Consider the following 21,548-nt stretch of genomic DNA (forward strand, 5'->3'; position numbering starts at 1 on the left):
GAGGTGATTTGTGTGTTTGCTGTGATGCAGGGTTTTCAATGAGAGGGTCATTTTGTGTTTAGAAGGTCACTCAGGGTTTAAGCTGTCCCTGCAATGCTTGTCCTGCAAAAGAGGCTCCATGGGCAGAGCTGGTATAGAAATGCATCCTCCTCCAGCTTGCTCAGGATAAACCACAATCATTAAATTCCGTAAAATTTTTGTTTGCCTGTTGTTTGGTTTTTACCTGGTTGGGTTTTTTTTCTCCTTCCAGACCCTGAGGCCATTTTCAGCACACAGATGTGGTCATTTTCACCCCAGAGCTGGAGGGCACAGTCCACCTTGTCCTCCTCCACACTGGCACAAACCCATATCTCTTCCCATGCCATCTCCGGCCGATTTCCGTTTGCACCTCGGGAACAAAGGAAAGGCTATTTTGTGGTTAAATACTGCTGGGGAGCAGAGCAGCAGGGAAGGAGGAGGACAGAAAGAGTGGTTAGAAAAGAACGAAGTTTTTAGACATCTCAATCCAAGTTAGTTTCCTTTTTTATCTGATACAGAAAAGGATACTGCAGAGAATATTTCATCTGGCGTGTCTCAGCATGGCCATCTTTCTGTGCTGATGAAAACTTCTCCTAAATGTCTGTCAGTGCTGAGCTTGATGTCTCTAGCATTATATAACATTTTCTCTATCCCTAGAATATTTTCTTACCTTATCTTTATGTCTCTTCTCATTTTTTCAAACATTCATTTTAATATTTATTCTACTAACAGTCTCACGACTGTTGCTCACACAATCAAACATATTTGCTGCACATTGCCTGCTCTTCCCCAGTTGCTAGGGAATGTTGCCTTGTTTCCATCTGCTCCTAGAAAAGTATATAATCTGCAGCAAGTTTCTTAATCAGCATCCACCGATTTGTGGCTGGGAAATCATCATAATTTTCCATTTAGGATGATGAGGAGAAAGCCAGCAGCAGCCAGGAGACATTAGCTGTGTGCTGTTGACAGCTGTGTCGTTGTATATCATGTATTGGCACGTTCACAGGACACACAGTGGGTCCAGGCCACCCACTAAAGCCTCCTGTCCCATCTGATTCCTGTTAGCAATGTGCCTCCCCAGATGTTTAATAGGAAGGGAATTTCTGTGTTGAAGTGCTGGGATGTCAAGCGGGATGTGAAGCTGTGGTTAGAAGGGATTGGGTTATTAATAAACTAATGACAGGAGCCTGATCTGAACACAAGCATCGTTAGAGCAGCAAATAATTCATGGCCAGGGACCCAAACAAAAGGGTAAAACTGTTAATATAGTTACAAATATTTGATTTAATATTTCAGAAATTTCTGAGAGAATTCAGAAAGTTTGGCCAGTGGCACATGTGGATGACTGAATACTGTTTGAAAGCTTAATCAGCCCTAGACTTTAAACTTGGAAAATGAAGATTTAGTCAATAGAGTCCAGGGAGTCTAGAATAATTAGGGACAGAATAATCTCCTAAAAGACCTTTGGCGTTAGAGGGGATGCCCTTTCTGGGGATGGGAGGACAGGCATGTGTGAAACAGGATTCTCCTTTTGAGGATCTGCAGACAGAATCCAGCAAAGTCTTAAAACAGTCTGAAACTGAATCCCAGTCATATTCTAAAAGAGCAACCTCAGCTACTCTGGAATCAGAAAAGGAGGGAATATTCCAGGGTTTCAACATATTCTAAAATATGGAGGATAAAATTTCATGTTTTCTATAGAATTCATTTAAGATGCATTATTATCACAAATATGTAAATGTACCTGGATACTAAGCTAAAAGGTAAGATTCCTCTCCCATCAACAGTAAAATTCTGACTTAAATGTTCTAAACAGAAAAACAGATTTATCAACATAAAGAAATACTGAGATACCTCATGACCCTATTGAAAATATTAAAAAATAATATTTCGCTGTTGGGCAAAGATCATACATTTAAATCTTTTCCATTCAGATCTTTTCCAATTTAAACATAGACCTTTAGTAAATTGAGATCTCTCTGCATCACTGCAGCGGGCTGTATTTTCAGGTCTGGACCTAGCAGGGGTTTTCCAAGCCCTGCTATAGGACAAAAATGTGCAAAAAGGATAAAAAATACTTGATGGAATAGCAAAGTAGTTAAAGTTCATTTCACCACTAGATGGCTTCATTCCCATGAAGATAATTGAAATGAAATTCATCAGCATTGTTACCCACATTAACAGTCATAAGAAAATGAAAGATTTGGTTGTCTGTTTGTATGAAACTGATTGTCAACTATACATTTTCTGCTGAAAGGAATATTTTAGAAAATAAAATCAATATCATTTCTTTACCTCTTGGTTCAGGAAACAGTAGAGAACGGCCACGATAAACCCCTGAAAAAGACCAGAAGAAAAAGTTCTGAGCATTAACACAGTGTGAAAAAGCCACTTGTAGTATCTGACTTCATTTTGGTGTTGTGTGTGGGAATTACTGAGTACCTCTAGAGGTGGGAGGATTGCTAGAAATTGAAAGATAATTTCTGGATTTCCAATAAAGCTGAGCAGCCAGATAAACACTTCATTAGTGGCATTTCATCAATATCAGTGACATGGTATGAATTCAGAAATGTAATTGATCATTACAAAGGTATGGTCCATTCTGCAACCCAATATGTTGTCAGCTGATCCTTTGCACACCATAAATCAGTAAAACAGAGATTTCAGAAGGAGATCCATGGGTGGAGCTCACACAGCTTTCCAGTCAACTCCTGTGGCTTTGCAGAGTATCAGATAAGACCAAATTCTGACCTCGAGAATAAGTGTGTTAAGATTCGGAACTGAGATAAACTCAGGGCAACCCTAGGAGGTCAAAGCACCTACATGACCACATCCTGGTGCAACACCTCAACCTTTTATTCCATCAACTAATTCATTAAATTGTTCATTAACTCAGTGAAAGTCCCCTCGCTATACAGAGGGAATATTGGAAATGTTGGGCAGGATTGACACAACGGATTCAGTCCTTAAGAGGAATAAATGAGCACAACTTCTGGATTGTTGGTGATGCTCCCTGACAAATGATCCCATGCAACCATCCAGGGAGAGATCTGTTCCCCTGGGAGCATTGGTGGCATTCCCAGATCAGCTTCCTGGGGACTGAGGTGCAGCACAGGGAAAAGGAGGGAAGCAAAGGGCAGTTGGGTCCTGTCTGGCTCAAACCTCAGGGAGCAAATCCACCTGGAGGAGACATCAGAGCTGGAGTTTTTCTTGTTGGCCTCAAGCTCCTCAAGCTGTCCATGCCCTGTGTGCCCATCTGGAGCAGTGAGGACATCAAACCAATATTTGCAGGAGGGAAAGGGATGTGGCATTCCTTGGGACAGCAGCCTGTGTGGGGCTGGGACACTCACCAGACACTGTTTATGTTTGATTATCAATTTATTTTTGGATAACCTACAACTTTGATTGCCCCTGGATGATTTAATATCAACCCAAATCAGCTCGAATTTCTTAGAGAAGTCAGGGAAGGCAGGTGGACCAGTACTGGTAGCAAAGAAGATTTCCCATGCTTGACTTTGACCCACCATCCAATTCACCCACTTATCTGAAATCTTAGCCTTGTACTTGCAAAATCTGCAAATTTGCACACCAGCCCAAACCCAGGTAGGATTTGTCACCTCTTCAGATATTTCAACTCAGCAAAGCACCAGGAACTTTGTGAGGAGACACAGGATTCAGGATCCAAGGAATTTTTTTTCATGCAATACGAGTTGTCATGAGGACACAAGGTTAAATGAGAAAAACTACTAAGAAGGAGCCAAAGGATCTGTGGGAATTTCACCTGAAAAGATCCAACGCAGAGCTCCAGGTAAAGCCGAATTCCCAGGCTGGTGTATTCAGGGAGAAAGTTGAAGACAATATAATGGGTTCCAAATAATGGAATTAGGAGCAGAGTTGACCTTGAGAGACGTCTAGGACAGCATATGAGAATAAAAAAGTTAATATTATTTAAGGACTAATGCATGCAGTGTCTCACAATATTGAACAGGAGCTAAAAAGAAACTAAGATATATAAAGATGTATATAAAATAGAAATAAATATTCAGGCTTCCTTTACAGTTCTCATACAGAGAAAGGCAGCAACAGAGGGTAATTTTTCCTGTCCTAAATAAGAGATCTAATGCAAATTCAATTAATGGTTTTCTTGTCTCATTGATTTCAATTGGAAGGCAGACATCAGATCTGAATACATCACATTGGCCAGTATTAAGTGAATTGACTCTCACTCTTTGATTAATTTCCATTAAATAAGGTTGGAAATTTCTAAAATTTAATACCAGTTAAACTGAGTCTGTGAAAATGAGCAAAGGGCTTCTCCGTTTAGAAAAATTATAAAAATTTTTATTACTAAAATAATTGATTTTTTAAAAATTATTCCATTCACTACCTGTACTGGGAAGAGTTGTTGAAGTTGATTTGTCTGGGGTCTAGTTTTTTCAGCAGAATTCTGATGATGTTGATAAATAGGATAAAATTGACCTGTTCACAATATTCGAGGGGCGGGAGGGAAGAAAAAGAAAAGGTTAATTTCTGATCTGAAACTTTGCAGTGAAAATCTGTTGGGTTTTTTCACTTTTTGAGTTATAATGTAATTTCCTCAGTTTCATTTAGATCAGTTTAAGTTTATTAATACTATTCCTGTTGGCAGCATTCAAGTATTTAAATAAGTTGCATTCCTGCTTAAAGAAATGGCTGAAGATAAAAACTTGAGAATTTGATTTCATTAGGTAAAAATATTTTCCTCAATAGCCTGTGTGACTCCCTTTTACCTTTTGTGCCTCATAGCAGTTGGAATCTCTTCAGAGATGAATATTTCATTAAATTCTGGCTGATCTCTCTGCACATTGTTAGTAGAATTTATCTGCCTAAATATCTTTACGATGAGATATTTCCATCTGAGCTGATGAGCCTGTTGTGCCTTTGCAGAAGTGGAGAAGCAGCCAGGACAGGCAATGGAGCCTCAGGTGGAGCTGGGGATCAGTCACCTCCTCCCAAGGTAGATATTTGGTTTAAATCAGATTAATCACTTGTCACAAGTGCATGTTTCCCTTTGTTGGCTCTGAAGGAGCCTCTGGGGATCATTAGCTCAGCTCCAAAGCTAGCTAGGGTCAATCCTAACTTGCAAATCAAATCTTCCACGATTGCAGTTTGGCACAGCTTTATCCAAAGTCTGTGAGGCTGCTCAGTTTTCCCCAATCAGAGGGATTCTCCCTGTGCATTTTTGTGTGTCTCTACACACCAGCTCTTCCTCAGGAGAGGCTGAATACTTAATTTTGCCCAAGAATGTTCTCATTTTACCAGAAAGTCCAACCTCACTCTACCCATTGGGGATGCTCTATGTACATTCCAGCAGAAGAATCATCACTGCAATCCCTTGACTTCAGCTGTGGATGGCAGAAGTGGGGGGAAAAAATGGAGGTAGAAGGAAATGAAATATTTTATTGAAATGCTGCAAGGTCTGACCAGAATTCAACTTGAGGTTCTTTATTCACCTCATTTGTATATATCTTCAAGGTCCCTTCAACCCAAAGCATTCTATGCTCCCATATGCCTCATTTGCATGCATCTGTCCTCCAATTAAATTAAGGTTTTAATAGCTGGCCTTAAGGTCATCCATTAGCTGTTTTTCCAAGCACTGCTTGGGTTTAATGACTTGTGGGAGTAATCATCTGTGATAATCATTGAAAGCCCATCAGTTTATTCAGTAAATGCCAGGCTCAAGAGCTGTTATCACTGTTAGCAGCTCTGAACAGAAACCTGTTGCTCTTGAAAATTTGTATAAAAATTTATGGTTGATTCTGGGCTCTTGCATAAAATTTTGTTTTCAGATATTATGAGGGTTTAGCCACTCAGCTGCTAATAATTTCAACTAACCTGACAATTCTGTGAAAGTTTAATCTTTGGTTTTCTACCTCATTTTAGTTTGCATTGGGCACAGGCAGTTAAGAGTAGAAATTTACCATTCCTCTTCCTACAACTCAGCAAACAGCAACCCAGTTTTAATTCAAAAGTCTTTTTCTCTCCTAAGTAATATCAGCAAACTCAGAAGTACCTACCCCCACAGAAATTATAATAGGTCCTTTGATTAGCCACCAGTAGGGAGAGCCTTGATTGATATCCCAGCATCTGCAAACACAACAGCAAGTTTAGAAAAAGATGTGTATGTAATCACTGCAATCAATTAAAAATACAACCCAAGAATAGAGAACAGTGTAGGAAACACTAACTTACGCTGTGTCTTCAAAGTAGAATTTGGCCAATATCCATACAAGGGTGAAAAGTGTTGGAAAACCTGTCAGATGTTTTAAAATAAAGTATAATTAATCCAAGCCTTGTCCACTGAAACTCTGCTGTAATGATATAGATCACTCATTTTTGAGAGCTGGAATTGCCCTTTGTGTTCTGTTCATGTAGCAGGAATTGTTTTCAACTCAGTCCCTAAAACACAAAAAGTGCTGAGTTGTCAAGCCTACCTCAGCCTTTGGTGGCAACAGGCATGGACTTCCCTCCCTGAACCAATCAAAAAATCCCTCAGGCCAAGTGCATTCACCTGCCTTGGAGGAGTTCTCTGCTTTTTCCTTGCACAGCAACTCTCTGCCGGCAACCATTTGGTTTCTAAGACTTCTAAGCCTGAACAGTTCCATTTATTCCAGCCAAGAACAAAATCAAGGGGATGGTGTTGCTGTTTCATGCCTGTCCTGTTATTCAGGGGACAGAGCTGCTTCGTTCATACAATAGCTCAGTGCAAAAGATGGGCTGCAGAAATATCAGGATTACAAATCTGCTGAGGAAAAAAAATTCCCTTTCCCAGCTTGTGTAACTATTCTGCACAAACAGGAGCAAGGCTCGTCTGACTCTGGTGTTTGTGATAACTCCTTAGAGCTGGCTGTGTTTTCGTGGGGAAAAGAAGATTAAAACTGGTTGTCTCCTGGTGCATCCCCAAATATGTTTAATTTTCCACTCCTTTCACAGGAACTTTATTGTGAAAAACTTGATTGCTCCTCGCTCATAAAAATAAAATGGAAGCAACATCCAAGTTAGGTACTTTAGTTTTAGATCAATTTAGATCAAATGTAGATCAACTGGGGTCCACATCCAGCATTTTTAATGGGAATAGAGCATAAAATCACAGAACCATGGAATCATGGAGATGTAGAGTCGTAGCGTCATAGGATCATAGAATGAGAGAGTAATAGAGAGTCACGAAATCATAGAGTTATGAAATCATAGAGTCATGAAATCATAGAGTCACGGAATCACAGAGTCATACAGCCATGGAATCATGGAGATAAAGAGTCATAGAGTCATAGAATCATATAATCAGAAAGTCATAGAGTCAGAGAGTCATGAAATCATAGACTCATGGAATCACAGAGCCATAGAGCCATGGAATCATGGAATCACAGAGTCATAGAATCATGGAATCATAGAGTTATAGCATCACAGAATCATAGAATCATAGGGGAATTATAGAATCATAGACTCATGGAATCATAGACTCATGGAATCACAGAATTATGGAATCACAGAGTCGTAGAGTCATAGAGCCATGGAATCATAGAATGATACAGTCATAGAATTATGGAATCATAGAGTTATAGAATCACAGAATCATAGAGTCATTGACTGGCCTGGGTTGGAAGGCACATTAAAGACCACCAGGTTCCAACCTACAGGGACACCTTCCACTATCCCAGGTTGCTCCAAGCCCTGTCCAGCCTGGCCTGGGACACTGCCAGGGATCCAGGGCCAGCCACAGCCTCCCTGGGCAACCTCACCACCCCCACAGTAAAGAACTTCTTCCATGTCCCATCACTCCATGCCTTGTGAAAAGTCCCTCTCCAGCCTTTCTGTACCCCCTGGAAGTTGCCATATGATCTCTCTGAAGTCTTATTTTCTCCAGGCTGAACAGCCTCATTTGACATCCTGCCTTTTACTAATTTCACATGACATTCATACCTACCCCAGCCAAAGAGAACCAACCACCAAAAATATCTTCTTCCATGGGAAAGGGATGAGAGCAGCAGACAGTTTAGGTAAAGAGCCTCTACCAGCAGCCACATGAAATTGGTCATCATGAAGTAGTGGCAGAAAACCACAGAGATCTTGCATTCAGTCTATGGAGCAGGAAAGTCATAGTTTAGGCATTGCAGATCTGTTTGATTTGACCATGGACTAGAAATCTGCAATTCTGGCTGAGTTCTACCAAGAACAGATTTTACTATTTAAATGCTGTTTAAATTGAGAGCTTCAAATGTAAAATGGATTTGTGATTAACAAGGCTTTAACCATAATAACACCTTGGAATCTCCACTGCATTTTGCTTCATATCTCTGTGTTAGAAATGAAACTTGGGCTCCCAAGAAGGTGATTTCTCTCACAAATGCTCTGCCTTGAGTGTTCCTTAAGTGTCAAATGCTCCTTGGACAAAGGTTCAAGGACCCATTTCTCTCCTTAGGCTCAGCTCTAAAATTTTGTTTGGCTGTGGGAAATGCAGAAGAATCACCCCAAAAACCTCTGTGGGCAAACCATTGCCACACTGCCAAGATTTAGGGCTGGATGAAAGCCCCAAAGTTGATTTCCTGGTACCTTCAGTGTTTTGTGGTTTATAGGTCAGAGCTTCCAGCCAGAACATGAAATCTAACATTTCCAGAAGAATAAGCTTTAAAAGTTGTTCTGTCACATACTCAGAGACCTTGAATTTTAGGCTTCAAATTACAGAAATATAACAGTGTAATTATACTACTTTGTTTGCTATGTCAAAGTCTGAATTTCATTTAGAGTACTACAAGGTCACAAATCGATGCTTTAATAATATAGGACAGTATCATATACACATTTATGGAATTAAAATACACTGAATAAAAGAATTATGTCCCTTTCATTACCAGGTTAGAAGGAAGAAACCCAAAAAGTAGTAAAAAAGAAGCATGAGAAGTGAAACTTCCCATATATAAATATAGTAATATATATGAAAATATATATATATATAAAGATATAAATATATATCTCATATATCTCATACATCTCATATATCTCATATATCTCATATATAAATATATAAATATGTAAATACATAAATACATAAATATATAAATATATAAATACATAAATGCATAAATATATAAATATATATGAAACTTCTTCATATACAAATGGTGCGTAAAAGCATCAAATATCCTGCTTTTCACGTGCTTACTGTAGAGAAGCTGCAATGATCAATGCCTTCCTCCTGGAAAAGGACAGCATCCTTAATGAAAATGGCAACAGCTTTTAGGATAAATGTGAAAAAGAGCTGGACATGGATATAATTCCTGGGACAGCGAAGCCTCCTGGAAGAAAAGAAAAAAGGTCCTCTTGAGGTAATTACCTGACTTCTGCTGGCAGTAATCAAAATTAGCAATCAGCCCCTGTTTAATCTCAGGCACTTCCAGACCCATTTAGGAAGAACACTTTGATCCACTGAGCTCTTTCAAGAGGGACAGGAAACTTCCTCATGGGAAGCAATTCAGCCACAATCTACATCTTAATCTCTTTCCTTGTTAGCCAGAATTATAGGTTTTTTCCCCTTACTTTGCCAAAGTTACTTTGATGAATTAAGTGAAAGCACAGAAGAGCTTTAAAACAATTTGGCACATCTATTCTAAATTCAATTTACACTTCTACCTTAAACTCCCAGCTAATTAAGATTAAAAATTTTGACTTTTATTAAATACAGGTTTTTGCGGGTGTTTCACAGTTTAACTTCATATTTTCATTTGGACATAGGGATTTTTGTTAATAACCAAAAAGTTCCACTAAAAGCTGAATTCCTTTTGAAGACCTGGTAATCTGAGGGTCACCTAATCTTAAAGTTCACCTAGAGTGTGCAGAATTTTATTAGTGACCTCAAATGTCAACCTCATTGTTAACTATGACTTTTTCCTCCCTATTACTACATCTCCTTATGTCCATTGTTTCTTTCTTTCCCCTCATTTGGGTTGGTTTGTTTTCCTGAGGTCAGAGTGGATGTCAATAAACATATCTGTTGGCTTCCAGACATGAACTAGGAACCAGCAGAGGTCAAGAAAACTTTCCCTAGAGAACCTTGATTCTCACAGCATAATAATAAATAAATCTCTTGGGGGTTTTTTTGGGGGTTTTTTTGGGTTGTTTTTTTTTTTTTTTTTTTTGTCTTGCAGAAATACAATGAATAAACAAAGACTAATAAAATAAATCCCACAGGGCAGCAAACATTAAACCTACATTTAATGATAAAATACCTTACATACTCTAAACTGGACTTGAAAACACCTAATTTATTGATAGTTCAGTAAGAAAGAATTCTTACCAAACATTGCCAAATTATGAGACTAAAACATGTCTTTAGTGGCAAATTTTCAATAATAATACATACAATGCCATAGGAACAGTGATTCAGAATCAAGTCCTTTGTGCATATTCTTCTTATTAATAAATTCCCTGGAGCCATAACAGGCAGGCACACTCAGTTTATGAAAAAAATCTTTATTCCAGCCTAAAGCAAGTAAATTTTTCTATTGGTCCTTCAGCATCAAAGTGAGTTGCTGAGTTTCACCAATAGACAGTCAGGGTTTATTTCCCAGATCTGAATTTTCTTATTCTTCTTATTCTTCTCTGATCACTTTTCATTTCCAGCTTCAGTTTCATATTATTAAATCAATACGGCTGGGAATTTTTATTTTTATTCACCTGAATCTCTATTTATATTATTTTGTTGTGTCTAAAGTTTTCTTCCACAATCTGAGAAATTAAGAACTGTTAAAAGAAATTAATTTCGAGGACACCTTTACCTGAATGCAATCAGAACTGTCACAGCAATGATGAGGGAGGTGATGGACACACTGTATCCTACAGTGTAGATGATTTTGATGGTAGGAAAAAAGGATTGCTGTAAAAGAAGAGAATTATTTGTCACACAAATTCCAGTTAAATGTCAGTTTTTCACTGATTCTCTCAGTTTTGCTTTGTTTGGTGCTTCCATTCTCTTGACATCCCTGGCTGCCTTTTTGTTCCCTCTTCGAATCCCACAGCAAAATTCAATTTAAATCACTCATTATGTTTCTTTTGTGAAGTCCCATTCCATAGTTGTGTGAACACAACTTAATCTGACGCTGAAACATGTATTGATCAGGGTGGTTTGAAACTCATTCATAAACCCATAAAAACCTGCACCAGTCTTCCATAAAGGCATTGTTAAAAATCTTCTGCAATTTTTATAAATGCTGTGTTTTATACCATGTTTTCTCCCCAGCAGTAACAGCACAATCCTGCTGGCAGCATGAAGAATTCAGAATTCTGTCAGCTTTTCTCTATTTTCCCCATTTTCCTACTCTCTGCTTCCTTACTTCCAATTTTGCCACCTATTTTTCCTTTTGATTTTTATTGTGTTGCGGTGGGTTGTTTTTTCCTGGGGTTGTTTTTTTCCTCAGTTTTTCTTGCTGACAAACTCAGCTGTTACCTAGTTGGACTGGCAATCAAAATCCATTTCCATTTAAGTGGCTCCTCTCTCAGACACCATCCCCGAGTGAGGATAAGTTGACTTCATCACAGATGAAAGCAGAAAATAGAATGATTAAGCTCTAGGCTGTAAATCCAACTCCAGTCTAACATGGTTTGCCTCTTGGGTCCCATTCTGGTGTTTTTATAACCTAAGCCCAGCTCTGCAGTGCATTCCTACGGTTCACTTGGAGAAGGGGAGATACTCGTTTTGAGCCTTAAGTGGAACCTTAATTAAGGACTTCTAAGACTGACATAGAGAAGAGTTTATCCAATTTATTTAGGTGCTTAAAAATTAGCTGCCTAAATATGAGCCTGAAGTAGAACCAGAAGAACCTGGCCACAGGACTGATCTGTTTAATTGTTCATACAATCCTATTTTTCTCATTCTTTTCCTTCTATAATTAATGAAGGAAAACACTCTCAGAAGACAATTCCACTCATTGGGACATGAGACTTTAATGGCTTCTGTCAGCAGCAAAAAGGATTTATCACTACACCTGCAGGTCATAGAATCCTAAATTCCTGACTGATTTGGGTTGGAAGGGACCTTAAATATCATCTATTTGCAGCTCCTGGTTTCATAGGTGCCGAGAATTCTGCATCCATGTGTGCAGATTTCTGATTATTCAGTCTAATCCCATGATCCCATTTATTAGTGGTCAATGCACACTAGAAACACCCTGAGTTTGCCTTCCAGTTCCATTTTATCCATAAAAAAGCCTGATTGTCCTTTCTGAGGTCATCCCTCAGTGTGAATGCAGTAAGAAGGGATAGCCAAGAGATATCCCTGGGAAATTCCCACCTGCTCCTGACCAAAGCACTAATACAGATCCACAGTGCAGGGATTAGCTCTGACTTTCACAGTATTTTTTTGAGACTGATGAAGTTAAATGGTGTGGAAACCAGGAATAATGGGGTGGGTTTTTGTCTAGTGGATGAAGTGTGAGTTTTATAGCATTACCCAAATCCCTGACTGTGCACAACTCCAGCCAGAGCTCACAGAAGAACTTCAGAGCTCCAAATATTGCCAGGAAGTCTGGATGCACCACTCCATGAGAAACATCAAAGTTTTGCTAGGCTGATAGCAGCTGGCAACAAATCATATGTGCAAAACATAAAATAATTCCCTCCTTGAGTAGATAACCCTAAAACTGAGGAGTTTTCTCTAGGTGAAATAATTGAATCATCAGAGAATGGGTTGGAAAGGATTTTAGAGCTCATCCAGTTCCACCCCTGCCATGGCAGGGACACCTTCTACTATCCCAGGCTGCTCCAAGCCCTGTCCAGCCTGGCCTTGGACACTGCCAGGGATCCAGGGGCAGCCACAGCTTTGTGGCTAGCACAGGTCTTTCCCATGAGAATTCTTTTGTGTTTTATAAATAAAGACAAAGTTTGGATGTTATTAAAAACAGTGTCCCAAGATTTGGACTGTGCAGACCTGGCCAATCAGGCCTAGGGGGAGGTTTCTGACTGACCAATCTGGGTGACCTTTGAAAACTCTATATATATGATGAAATCAAAACAATAAAGGTTTTTCCTTCTTGCCACTGAGAACTGAGTTCTTTACTCTGCTAGCTGCTCAACAGCGACAGCAGCCTCTCTGGGCAACCTCACCATCCCCACAGTAAAGAACTTCTTCCATGTCCCATCACTCCATGCCTTGTGAAAACTCCCTCTCCCAGATTAAAAAATTGAAATATATTCCATATTTAGAAAGAAATTTCAGCTCCTTCTGAGTTTCCATTTACAGTGACCTTCAGGAATAGAAAGCAATCAGCACACCACTCACATGTATTTCTGTAATTAAACTCACTTCTTCCAGAGGAATCTCATCTTCTACAGGACAGGCGACATGGTAGGGAGGGAATGGGTCAGACCAGCCTTTTTTTGTGCAGTTTCTTTTTACTGTCCCAGCTGAAAGAGAAGCATTTAATATTCCAAATGGAAAACCATATAAAATATGGAAAATAAAATCCAGGAGAAGACCTCTGGTACAAGGTTGTACCAGGAGGACAGGATCATTTGTATCTCACAGAGTTGGTATGACAGTTTTACTGTGTACATTCAGGTCATCAGATGCAACACTTTTTATTTTATCTATATACAAACAATGGGAAGAAGGGAGAGAACCAGGCTGACAAGGTAGAGGTGGGAAGGACTAAGGAAGGAATTAAATTAGGCACATTGGAGAAGATTGGGAAGAACTGCTCCATAAACTGCTGGTTTACATAGAACTCACCCTTCCACCATCTGCCTTCTCATTCCCACCTCCCCTTGGGCTTCCTCTCCCCTGGCCCATCAGCAGCTGGGATGAGCAGCCCCTGCCATGAGCAGAGCACACTTCCATCAAAAGATTTATGAGTCAGATGAAGGATAAATCCAAAAATCCCAGGGCAGGAAATTAATCTGCACAGAAGAAAGGGATTTTCCTTATCCCTCATTTATAGTTAGCATATGTAGGGTGAGGCAGAGGTTGGGCTTTGCAGATCCTTTTTCTTGTGGAGCTGCCAAATCCAGGTCTTTCCTGGAGGTGGTTTTCTCCTAGTGGGCTCACACTTTGTTCCTGGCCATATTCACCCACAAGCAAGCAGGCACAAAGGCATTAGTTTGCAGTTTTGCAGCACATGTGCTGCTCCAGGGCCTGCATTCTGCTTTGTGTCCCCAGCCTTGGTCTCAAAGAACAATCACATTGTTCATTCCTCTGCCTTAATTTCATCCCACACGAATCAGAGCATAAATCTCAGAAAGCCCTGAGCTCAAGTTCTGACCTAGACAGCCTCCAGATGAGCTTTGTAGGAAACTGATGCAACAAACTGATCCCAAAACACATGGAAACCAATGGAATCACTCCATTTATTTCAGTATTTTTTTGATCTGAGGCTTCATGACAGTCTGTGGAAATCAAATCCAGTTATGGATAATCCTTAAAATATGAGAAGAACTGCTAAGGTCCTTCATACCCTACTAAAATCTTTGCAGTACTGCTCTGATCCAACTCATGGGAGCATGAAATGTTCTCCCCTTTTTGGAAATGCTCCTGCCAGACATTCAACAGGAGTAGAACCCTGATAGAACATCACCTGGCTCCTTCATGAAGTGAAAGAGGACATTTGGACATGGCAAGGTAAGAATCTCTCCAGCATCTGCCTCTGGCCAGCACAGCAATTTGTCCCAAGTTCTCTTGCAACCTCAGACAGAAAGTGAAACATATTTTTAAGCATGATTATATCTGAGCAAAACAAAACCCCAAACATTTTTAAACTTTGCCTCCCCGCCCCTTCCATATCTTATAAAAATAGTTTAGCCACAATTTTTCCTCTATTATGAGAAATAAACACCCCCAGAGTGCTATTTAATCTGCTCTAGTTAGACCCCTGTGTCAGGCTGAGGTGAGTTTTCAGAAATAATGCAATAAATGAAGATGTACTGTGGAGATGGGAGGGAGAGTGATGCTGGAAGGAAGACCAGAGCACAGTAATTGTTCAGGGGTTGCCCTATTTTTAAGGATCAACACAAACCCTCACAGGCATGGAAGCATGATGCAATGATAGCATCCAGCTGGGTGAGGAATAGGACAGGGATACAAGGATTCTGATAAATTTACTGTCCACATTTAAAGGGGAAAGACAGTGGGGAGAAAAATTGAATGGAAAAAAGAACTGAATGAGAAAAAATAATTGAACATGGAAAAACTGATGAAAAAAAGAGAATTGAAAGGACTGGGAGTAGATTTAAGAAGAGCTGACAAGACAAAAGATATATGGGACCATAAATAAAACCCTCAAGTGCTTTGGCAGCCTGGCTGTGTCCTGCTCTGGGTCCTTTCTCTCTGCCTCCTTCATCCCTCACTCATGGATGGATACCTGGGGATGTTAAATTCCCATGCTCTTGTGAAGCCTCCAGACATTCAGCCTCCTTTTTCTTCAGTTCTGTCATAAAATCACACTCTGGGTGGACACTTCCAGCAACCTACAGGGAGAAGAGTTTTGGGGGATTAGTAAGAAGGGGTTGGGTGAGATCTCATCAGGCATTCAGTCCAGACTTACTTTTGGAGAACTGGAAAGTTTATAAATTTTTCTGCCTCTGTTCAGAATGAAAGAAAGATCTCTTTGCTAGGGCCTGAGTTTGAGTGCAGGACTCATTTACACCCCAAATTTAGCCAGATCCTGTTAAATCTGGGCCCAGAAATCACACTGCACCAGCTCAGGCTCCTTTTCTTACAGTGAAGTGCAGGAAAAGCTGCAGAGCCCACCTGGGCACAGATATCCTCCTGCCAACCTCCAAAGTAACATCCCCTTGAAATCATACACAATTACTGCAAAACTGCCTTCTGGAAGAGCTCTTCACTCCAAAAGGAATGGATCTGTTCTCTCCCTTCTGCCATCTGCCTTTCTTTACACAGGGTGGGAGGCAAAACTCCTTTCTTTGGATAAAAAAAAAAACCAAAACCACTCTGCACCAAAGCATTTCTTGGTTTGGCGTGATGGTGTAAAGGAAAAAAATCAAAATGTAGGTCTTTAATAGAAGGAAACATTCAGTTGTTTAGTCCTCATTTAGTCTTATAAGGGCACCACAGGAGGATCTGAAGGCATCCAGAGAACCTCAGGCAGCAAAGGACAAAGGCTGTTCCACCCAGACTGCTGAGGATGCAGGAGTGCACAGGACTACTTTTCACAAATAAAGTAAAATAAAATAAAATGTGCTTTGTCCACCCATAACCACTGCATGTGTGAACACAGACATAAAAGCACGGAGACAAAACAAAAAATAAAGCCAGGATGAGACTTGCATGGTGAACAGGTGGCTGACATATGGCTCAGCTTTCTTCCACCCAGAGAAGATTCATATTCAGGGAATTTGGAAAACAAACCTCTGGCTTTCAGTTCATTCAGAGGGCAGATTGTGTCCATTCCAACAAGGTGGTGTTTCCCCTCCATTTTAATGTCTGTATCTCATGTTGGCCTGCAGAGCATTGGAACTGCATATTCACCAAAAATCTGAGGCTCTCGGGCTGCTGGAGGCTGCTGCATTAATTGCACAGCATTTGTTTTTCTGGGGTTTGGGCCCTGCTAGTTGAAAATGCCATGCAAGAGCATCTGCATCCCATTTACTGAACCTTTGGGAGGATGTGGTTTTCCTGCCAAATGTGCTGGCAGCAGTGCCATGGGTCAGTTTAGGGCAGCAGGGAGAAGCAGGGCTCCTTCTCCAGGCTGAAGGATGTTTGGTGTGAGAGGAGGGTGGCTGTGGATGGATGGATGGATGGATGGAGCAGAGGACAGGCTTTGCCCTGCCTGGGAGGTGTGAGGTGCCTCAGAGATGTTGATGCCTTAAGAATTTTTAGCTTTTATTCTTCATGTATCTGTAGCTTTGGTGTAGTTCTGGGCTTCATATAAAGCACTAAAACCTCTGTTCCCAGTGCCTTTAGCCAAAACAATTCCTCTGAGTGGAAATTCAAGGACACTTTGCTGCCTCAGAGCCCCAAAATATGTCAACAACAGTGAATTGGGGGAGCAAGCTTGGGGTGATTGACATCATCACCTGAAGGTGTAATTGGGGAATTAAGACCCAATATGCTAATGAGACAGAACTTATAAAAGGTGAAGAGCTTGTGACTTGGCATCCATTTTGGGTGTAGCCTCACGGGGAACCTTCATTTGCCCTGAGTGTACCTTAAAGTCCCTTAATAAATTTGTCCACTTTTTATTCTCCTAACTTGTCTTGGCCTCTGTTTCAGGTAACCTTCTTTAGGCATCAATGTCATCCAGATCAGTAAAATCAGGGGGTCTAGGGAGCCTCTCAACTCTTCACTAGGAAATGCAATGTCAGGCAGAATTACTGAAAATTGGCATTTGACTTGAAAATCTTTGCTCTCTGGATACTTCTTTTCATGCCAACATATATATTTTCCCCCCTTCTACTCACCCTGGACAATGAATGCAGGAAAATTCCCTAACCATGGGGTATGACAGCTATTGCAAGAAGCTGCTTTACTAGTCACTAGAAAAAACAGTCAAACCATTTACTGAAAATGTTTTTTACAACATTCTCTTGGTTCGGTGAACTGTGCCCAGAAAAACCTCAGTAAGAGGAAATGCACCCATTTGCACTATTCTAATTTATTTGTCCTGGCCAAAAACATTGCTAGATTTTGCTTGTCAAAACTCTCTTTGCTCTCTGAAGTATTCATGGCAAGAGCAAAGCTTGTTTGGCTCATTCACCACTCCAGAAAAGCTTTTTTTTTCCCCTTTTTCTTTCTAAGTCTCCAGACTTGTGAGAACACTTTACCACGTGCATTTCAGATAAAAAGATGAGGTTGATCAAGTACCAGGCATTTAAATTGTTGCCTCTTCCTCCAGGAAGACCTTCAGAGATGCTTTCACAGTTTATGTGCAAGTCAGCACTAACCACTGCTTGAACAGACACTGAGTGCCACATCTGATATGGCAAAAACTCAGGCAAAATAAACCAAAAAAAAAATTATTCCACTCCCAGGTTGTGTTTTAGTTATATTTATACCCCTATAGCATTTAACTACCTTGAACTAGCTCAGTTCAAGGAGATGAGGGTAAGTTTCTTAAGAATTCCAAACCTCTCCAGGAGTTCAGCTCTTCCAGGGACAGCACATGATCAAATTACACCAGCAGCAAAAACAGAGGGCTGGTTTTCCATCATTTTACACCAAAAAAGAGTTGTTTACCTATCCTCTAATATGCAAGGAGATTTTTATCACACACAAACACATAAACTTGTTTTTGATCAGTGCATAATCATGCAATTACTAACTCAACTTTAAAGAAGAAAGTGCTATTTCTCTTGGGTAAATCAGGCAGGTTTTACAGAGACCTTCAGTCATATTTTTAACCATGAGCACTGAATCCTGATATTCTACTTACAAGCAATCACACTTATCTACTCCCACTGCAGGGAAGTGGGTTTGTCACACAGGTGATACAAAGGAATCTGTTGTTTCACATCAGTAAAAAGTTTGTTCAATCATTTCATAGTAGTTTATTTTTCTCAATGCACAAAAAATCCAATCTGCGCTGCCTCCCCTCATGACAGGTTCCTTCAGAGAAGAGATTCCCAGGAAAGAAGAAAGGATAGAGAGGAAGCATCACAAAAGGAAGATGCTGAAAATGCAATTATTCTCAAAAGCAAAGATAAAAGCCTTTCCCCATTTTTCACAAACATTTCCTGGTATCTATGTGATCCTGGATCTTGGTTTGCTAATCTCTGTCCAAAGGGAAATATCAGCAAGACCTCTGGGCTTTTTAATGGTTTTTTATCTTTGTAAATCTGCCCTGAGCATCCCTGCTGGTTCCACATTTTGTTACCTGCAGCATCTCAGCTGCTCACATTCTAAATAACAATTATGCTACCACCAAGGGAGATGAAATTGTAACAAATAAAACTGCAGAATCTGAAATTTAAGCAAACTATCAAAACTCAGCTGCTCTGGTGTAACAGCCCTCCTCCAGCTTCTTCTTCTTTGTCACTGTCTTTTAAAGCCCACACACACAAAATAAGGGTTTCTGCCAATTATGTGTTTCTCTTTGCTGAGTGTGTCATAGGAAAGCAGAGAAATAAACTGATATAAAGATCCTGCAACGTGGGTCCCTTCTGCTGCTGTTCACACTTTTCATTGCCTCTTGCCTTGTTTAACTGGAATCCAAAGCAAACAGAGAGAAAAGAGACTCAAAGGAAAAAAAAAATTAAAAATAAAGCTGTACCTGACCATCTGCTCCCACAAGGAAATGAACAATTATCGAAACACAATGAAGTAAAAGTTTTTTTCAATGCAATTACTTACAAGCACTGCCAGGCTCAGGGTGTGCAGAGCACAGTGGTATAAAGCACAAGAGTTCATGTTCCAAAGCAAGAGGCAAACTTCACCTCTTCAGCCTCTCTTAGCATCTTTCACCTGCTTTTTGACTTCTCTTTCTCCTCTCAGTCGCTGATTTGAAGCATTTATGTTTCTGCACAGAAGTGACGTAACAGGGATGTGAAGTGGGGAATAAATATTAACAATTCTCTAAGCTGTGTTGAAGCTTTCCAACTTTTTGACTTTGCTCAAAGACTGGGCTGCATGAATTAAGCAACTGTTGCCAAGATTATGGGAATTCTCTACCCTCCTGTCAAGACTCATTATTTCTTTTAACACCAAATGGTTTTAGAAGGGATGGAGAGCTCTAAATATTGCTAGTCCTGTGTTAAATCAACATGATTGGCATAAGAAAAAAACCTCTCCTAACAGTTATTGTCAAAGTTTTTCTAAGGAAACATTTTTCTTAGTGTGGCTCCAGCGTATCTTGGTGTTTTTATGGAGAGTAATGACCATGGTGCTGTTTTAAAATGCAAATTCAAAGCCTATTAACAGGCATGTGAACACAAATTTTGCTGTGTACCTGTTTGGGCTTTGATTTGAGGGCAAAATTCCCAGGGGATTCTTCCCAGTTTGCTTCAGATTTCTGAAAGTTGAGTATCTAAATCTCAAGAAGTCAAATTCTTCAGTTAAAATCCAGAAATACACACACTCATTCATCTCATTCATCTCATCCTGAGCTTCAAGGCAGACCAGGTGAATCCCACTCCAGAAATACCTATTCCTCCTCAGAGCTAAAGGAATATCTATTTCACTTGCCTATCAATTTGTACCAGCTTGAAGGATTTCAAATTCCCCATCAAAATTAAGCAAATCTTAACATTGGAAGATCAGAGACACAAGATATGAAATACCTTTAATATATCTTTCTCTGCTCTTCTATTCTAAGATAATTCCATTCCTTAAAATCATTTATAAACCCCAGCTCTCATCTTCCCACAATGGTCCATCCTACAACCTTGTTTTCACCTCTGGCTCTGCTCTTTGTCCATCTTTCTTCAATTATTTCAAATATCTTCAGACTGCCTATCTTCATGGATGGAGTGTGGCAATGCTGAGAGCCTGGAAAGAAACCTCTAACCTCACAGAGACACCACAGCTATGAGGAATCCTGAAATTTCTACATTTGGGAATATCTGTGAGTGTGAAGCCTTCAGGACTGGGTTGTAGGTTGGTTCTTCAAGGGAACTGAGCATATCCAGTGCAAGAAAATGTCATTGGAGAGCTGAAGTTGCCAAGTTTTCCTTTCAGTGTGTGCTTAAGGATTTATTTCTTTTTCCCCAAAGCCTTATACCTTGCCTTTAATAATGCAAGCTTTCAAAGGCTTGTCTAAAAGAAAATTAGATATGTGTTCCTGTCACTTTTAATCATCTCATTGCAGAGGATGAAGCTCTAGACTGGTAAATGAACACTTGCAAATGTACTTATCATCAACAAGTTCTCATGCTTTTTTCTAAACTCATGTCAGAAGCTATGAAATCTCCAGAACTGGAAGATTTCCCTCACAGGAAGGAAAGGGAACCTTGCAGCACAGGTGTAACATGGAAAAATTTCAGCCCATAATGTTAAATCTACTTTTTCAGTTGGTAAAGCTATGAAAAAAAATGCTAGTAAGAGAAATTAAACCTACAAAGTTTTAATTCATCTTCACACATACCTTTAAAAACATGTCTGGTGACAGGATTCAGGTCTTATCTGTATTTTCCTGATTACCTTGTATTCCCATTTGAGGATAGTGTAAATATTCAGACTGTCCTGAATTTAAAGTTCTTGCAATAGTAAGACTACGACAGGGAGTTTTAGCTGTCTTACAAACATTTAATATTGTTATAACCCTGGAAAACCTTATAAAACCATCATGACCAGTGCTGTCACCACAAGCTCATGCCAGAATTTTGACACATTCTCTCTCCCTTCCTTCCCAAAGAGACTGCAGATTTAAGAAAAAAATTTGGCTGATCATCCATCAGGTTTCCTGTAATGTATCAGTGCTAATAATGCTAATAACCTTTAGGTTGTCCCAAAAGTTGTCTACTGGCAATGCATCCCACAACCATTTCAAGCAGTGTTTGAAAAAGGATCATAAACAGATCCATTTCAGAGCAGCAACATCTCCCATTCCAGAGGG

At 39.9% G+C, this 21,548-nt stretch overlaps 1 protein-coding gene across 1 annotated transcript; it reads right to left on the bottom strand.

Annotated features, from left to right (window-relative positions):
* Positions 1–210: 210 nt before the first annotated feature.
* Positions 211–19,405, bottom strand: GHRHR (growth hormone releasing hormone receptor). The gene is made up of 13 exons (XM_085053931.1): positions 19,349–19,405; positions 15,402–15,507; positions 14,619–14,726; positions 13,352–13,452; positions 10,830–10,927; positions 9,218–9,350; positions 7,982–8,135; positions 6,250–6,310; positions 6,075–6,144; positions 4,406–4,497; positions 3,800–3,929; positions 2,314–2,355; positions 211–388 (listed from the first exon to the last, which is right to left on the bottom strand). Exons 1-13 carry the CDS (start codon positions 19,403–19,405, stop codon positions 266–268), a joined length of 1,275 nt encoding a protein of 424 aa, XP_084910057.1. The 3' UTR covers positions 211–265.
* Positions 19,406–21,548: the final 2,143 nt, after the last annotated feature.

The sequence above is a fragment of the Lichenostomus cassidix genome, chromosome 2 (genome assembly GCF_008360975.1).
Source record: "Lichenostomus cassidix isolate B80296 chromosome 2, HeHo_3.0, whole genome shotgun sequence".
Lineage (NCBI taxonomy): Eukaryota > Metazoa > Chordata > Aves > Passeriformes > Meliphagidae > Lichenostomus > Lichenostomus cassidix.

Bases quoted from the DNA above. Each gene is read 5' to 3' on its own strand.
- GHRHR (XM_085053931.1), bottom strand. From the start codon at position 19,405: ATGAACTCTTGTGCTTTATACCACTGTGCTCTGCACACCCTGAGCCTG. The intron at 14,727-15,401 runs GTATCCATCCAT...TTTCTGTCTGAG, and splicing joins TGGGAATTTAACATCCCCAG to GTTGCAAGAGAACTTGGGAC. The intron at 13,453-14,618 runs GTGATGTTCTAT...CTTCTCTTTCAG, and splicing joins TCACTTCATGAAGGAGCCAG to CTGGGACAGTAAAAAGAAAC.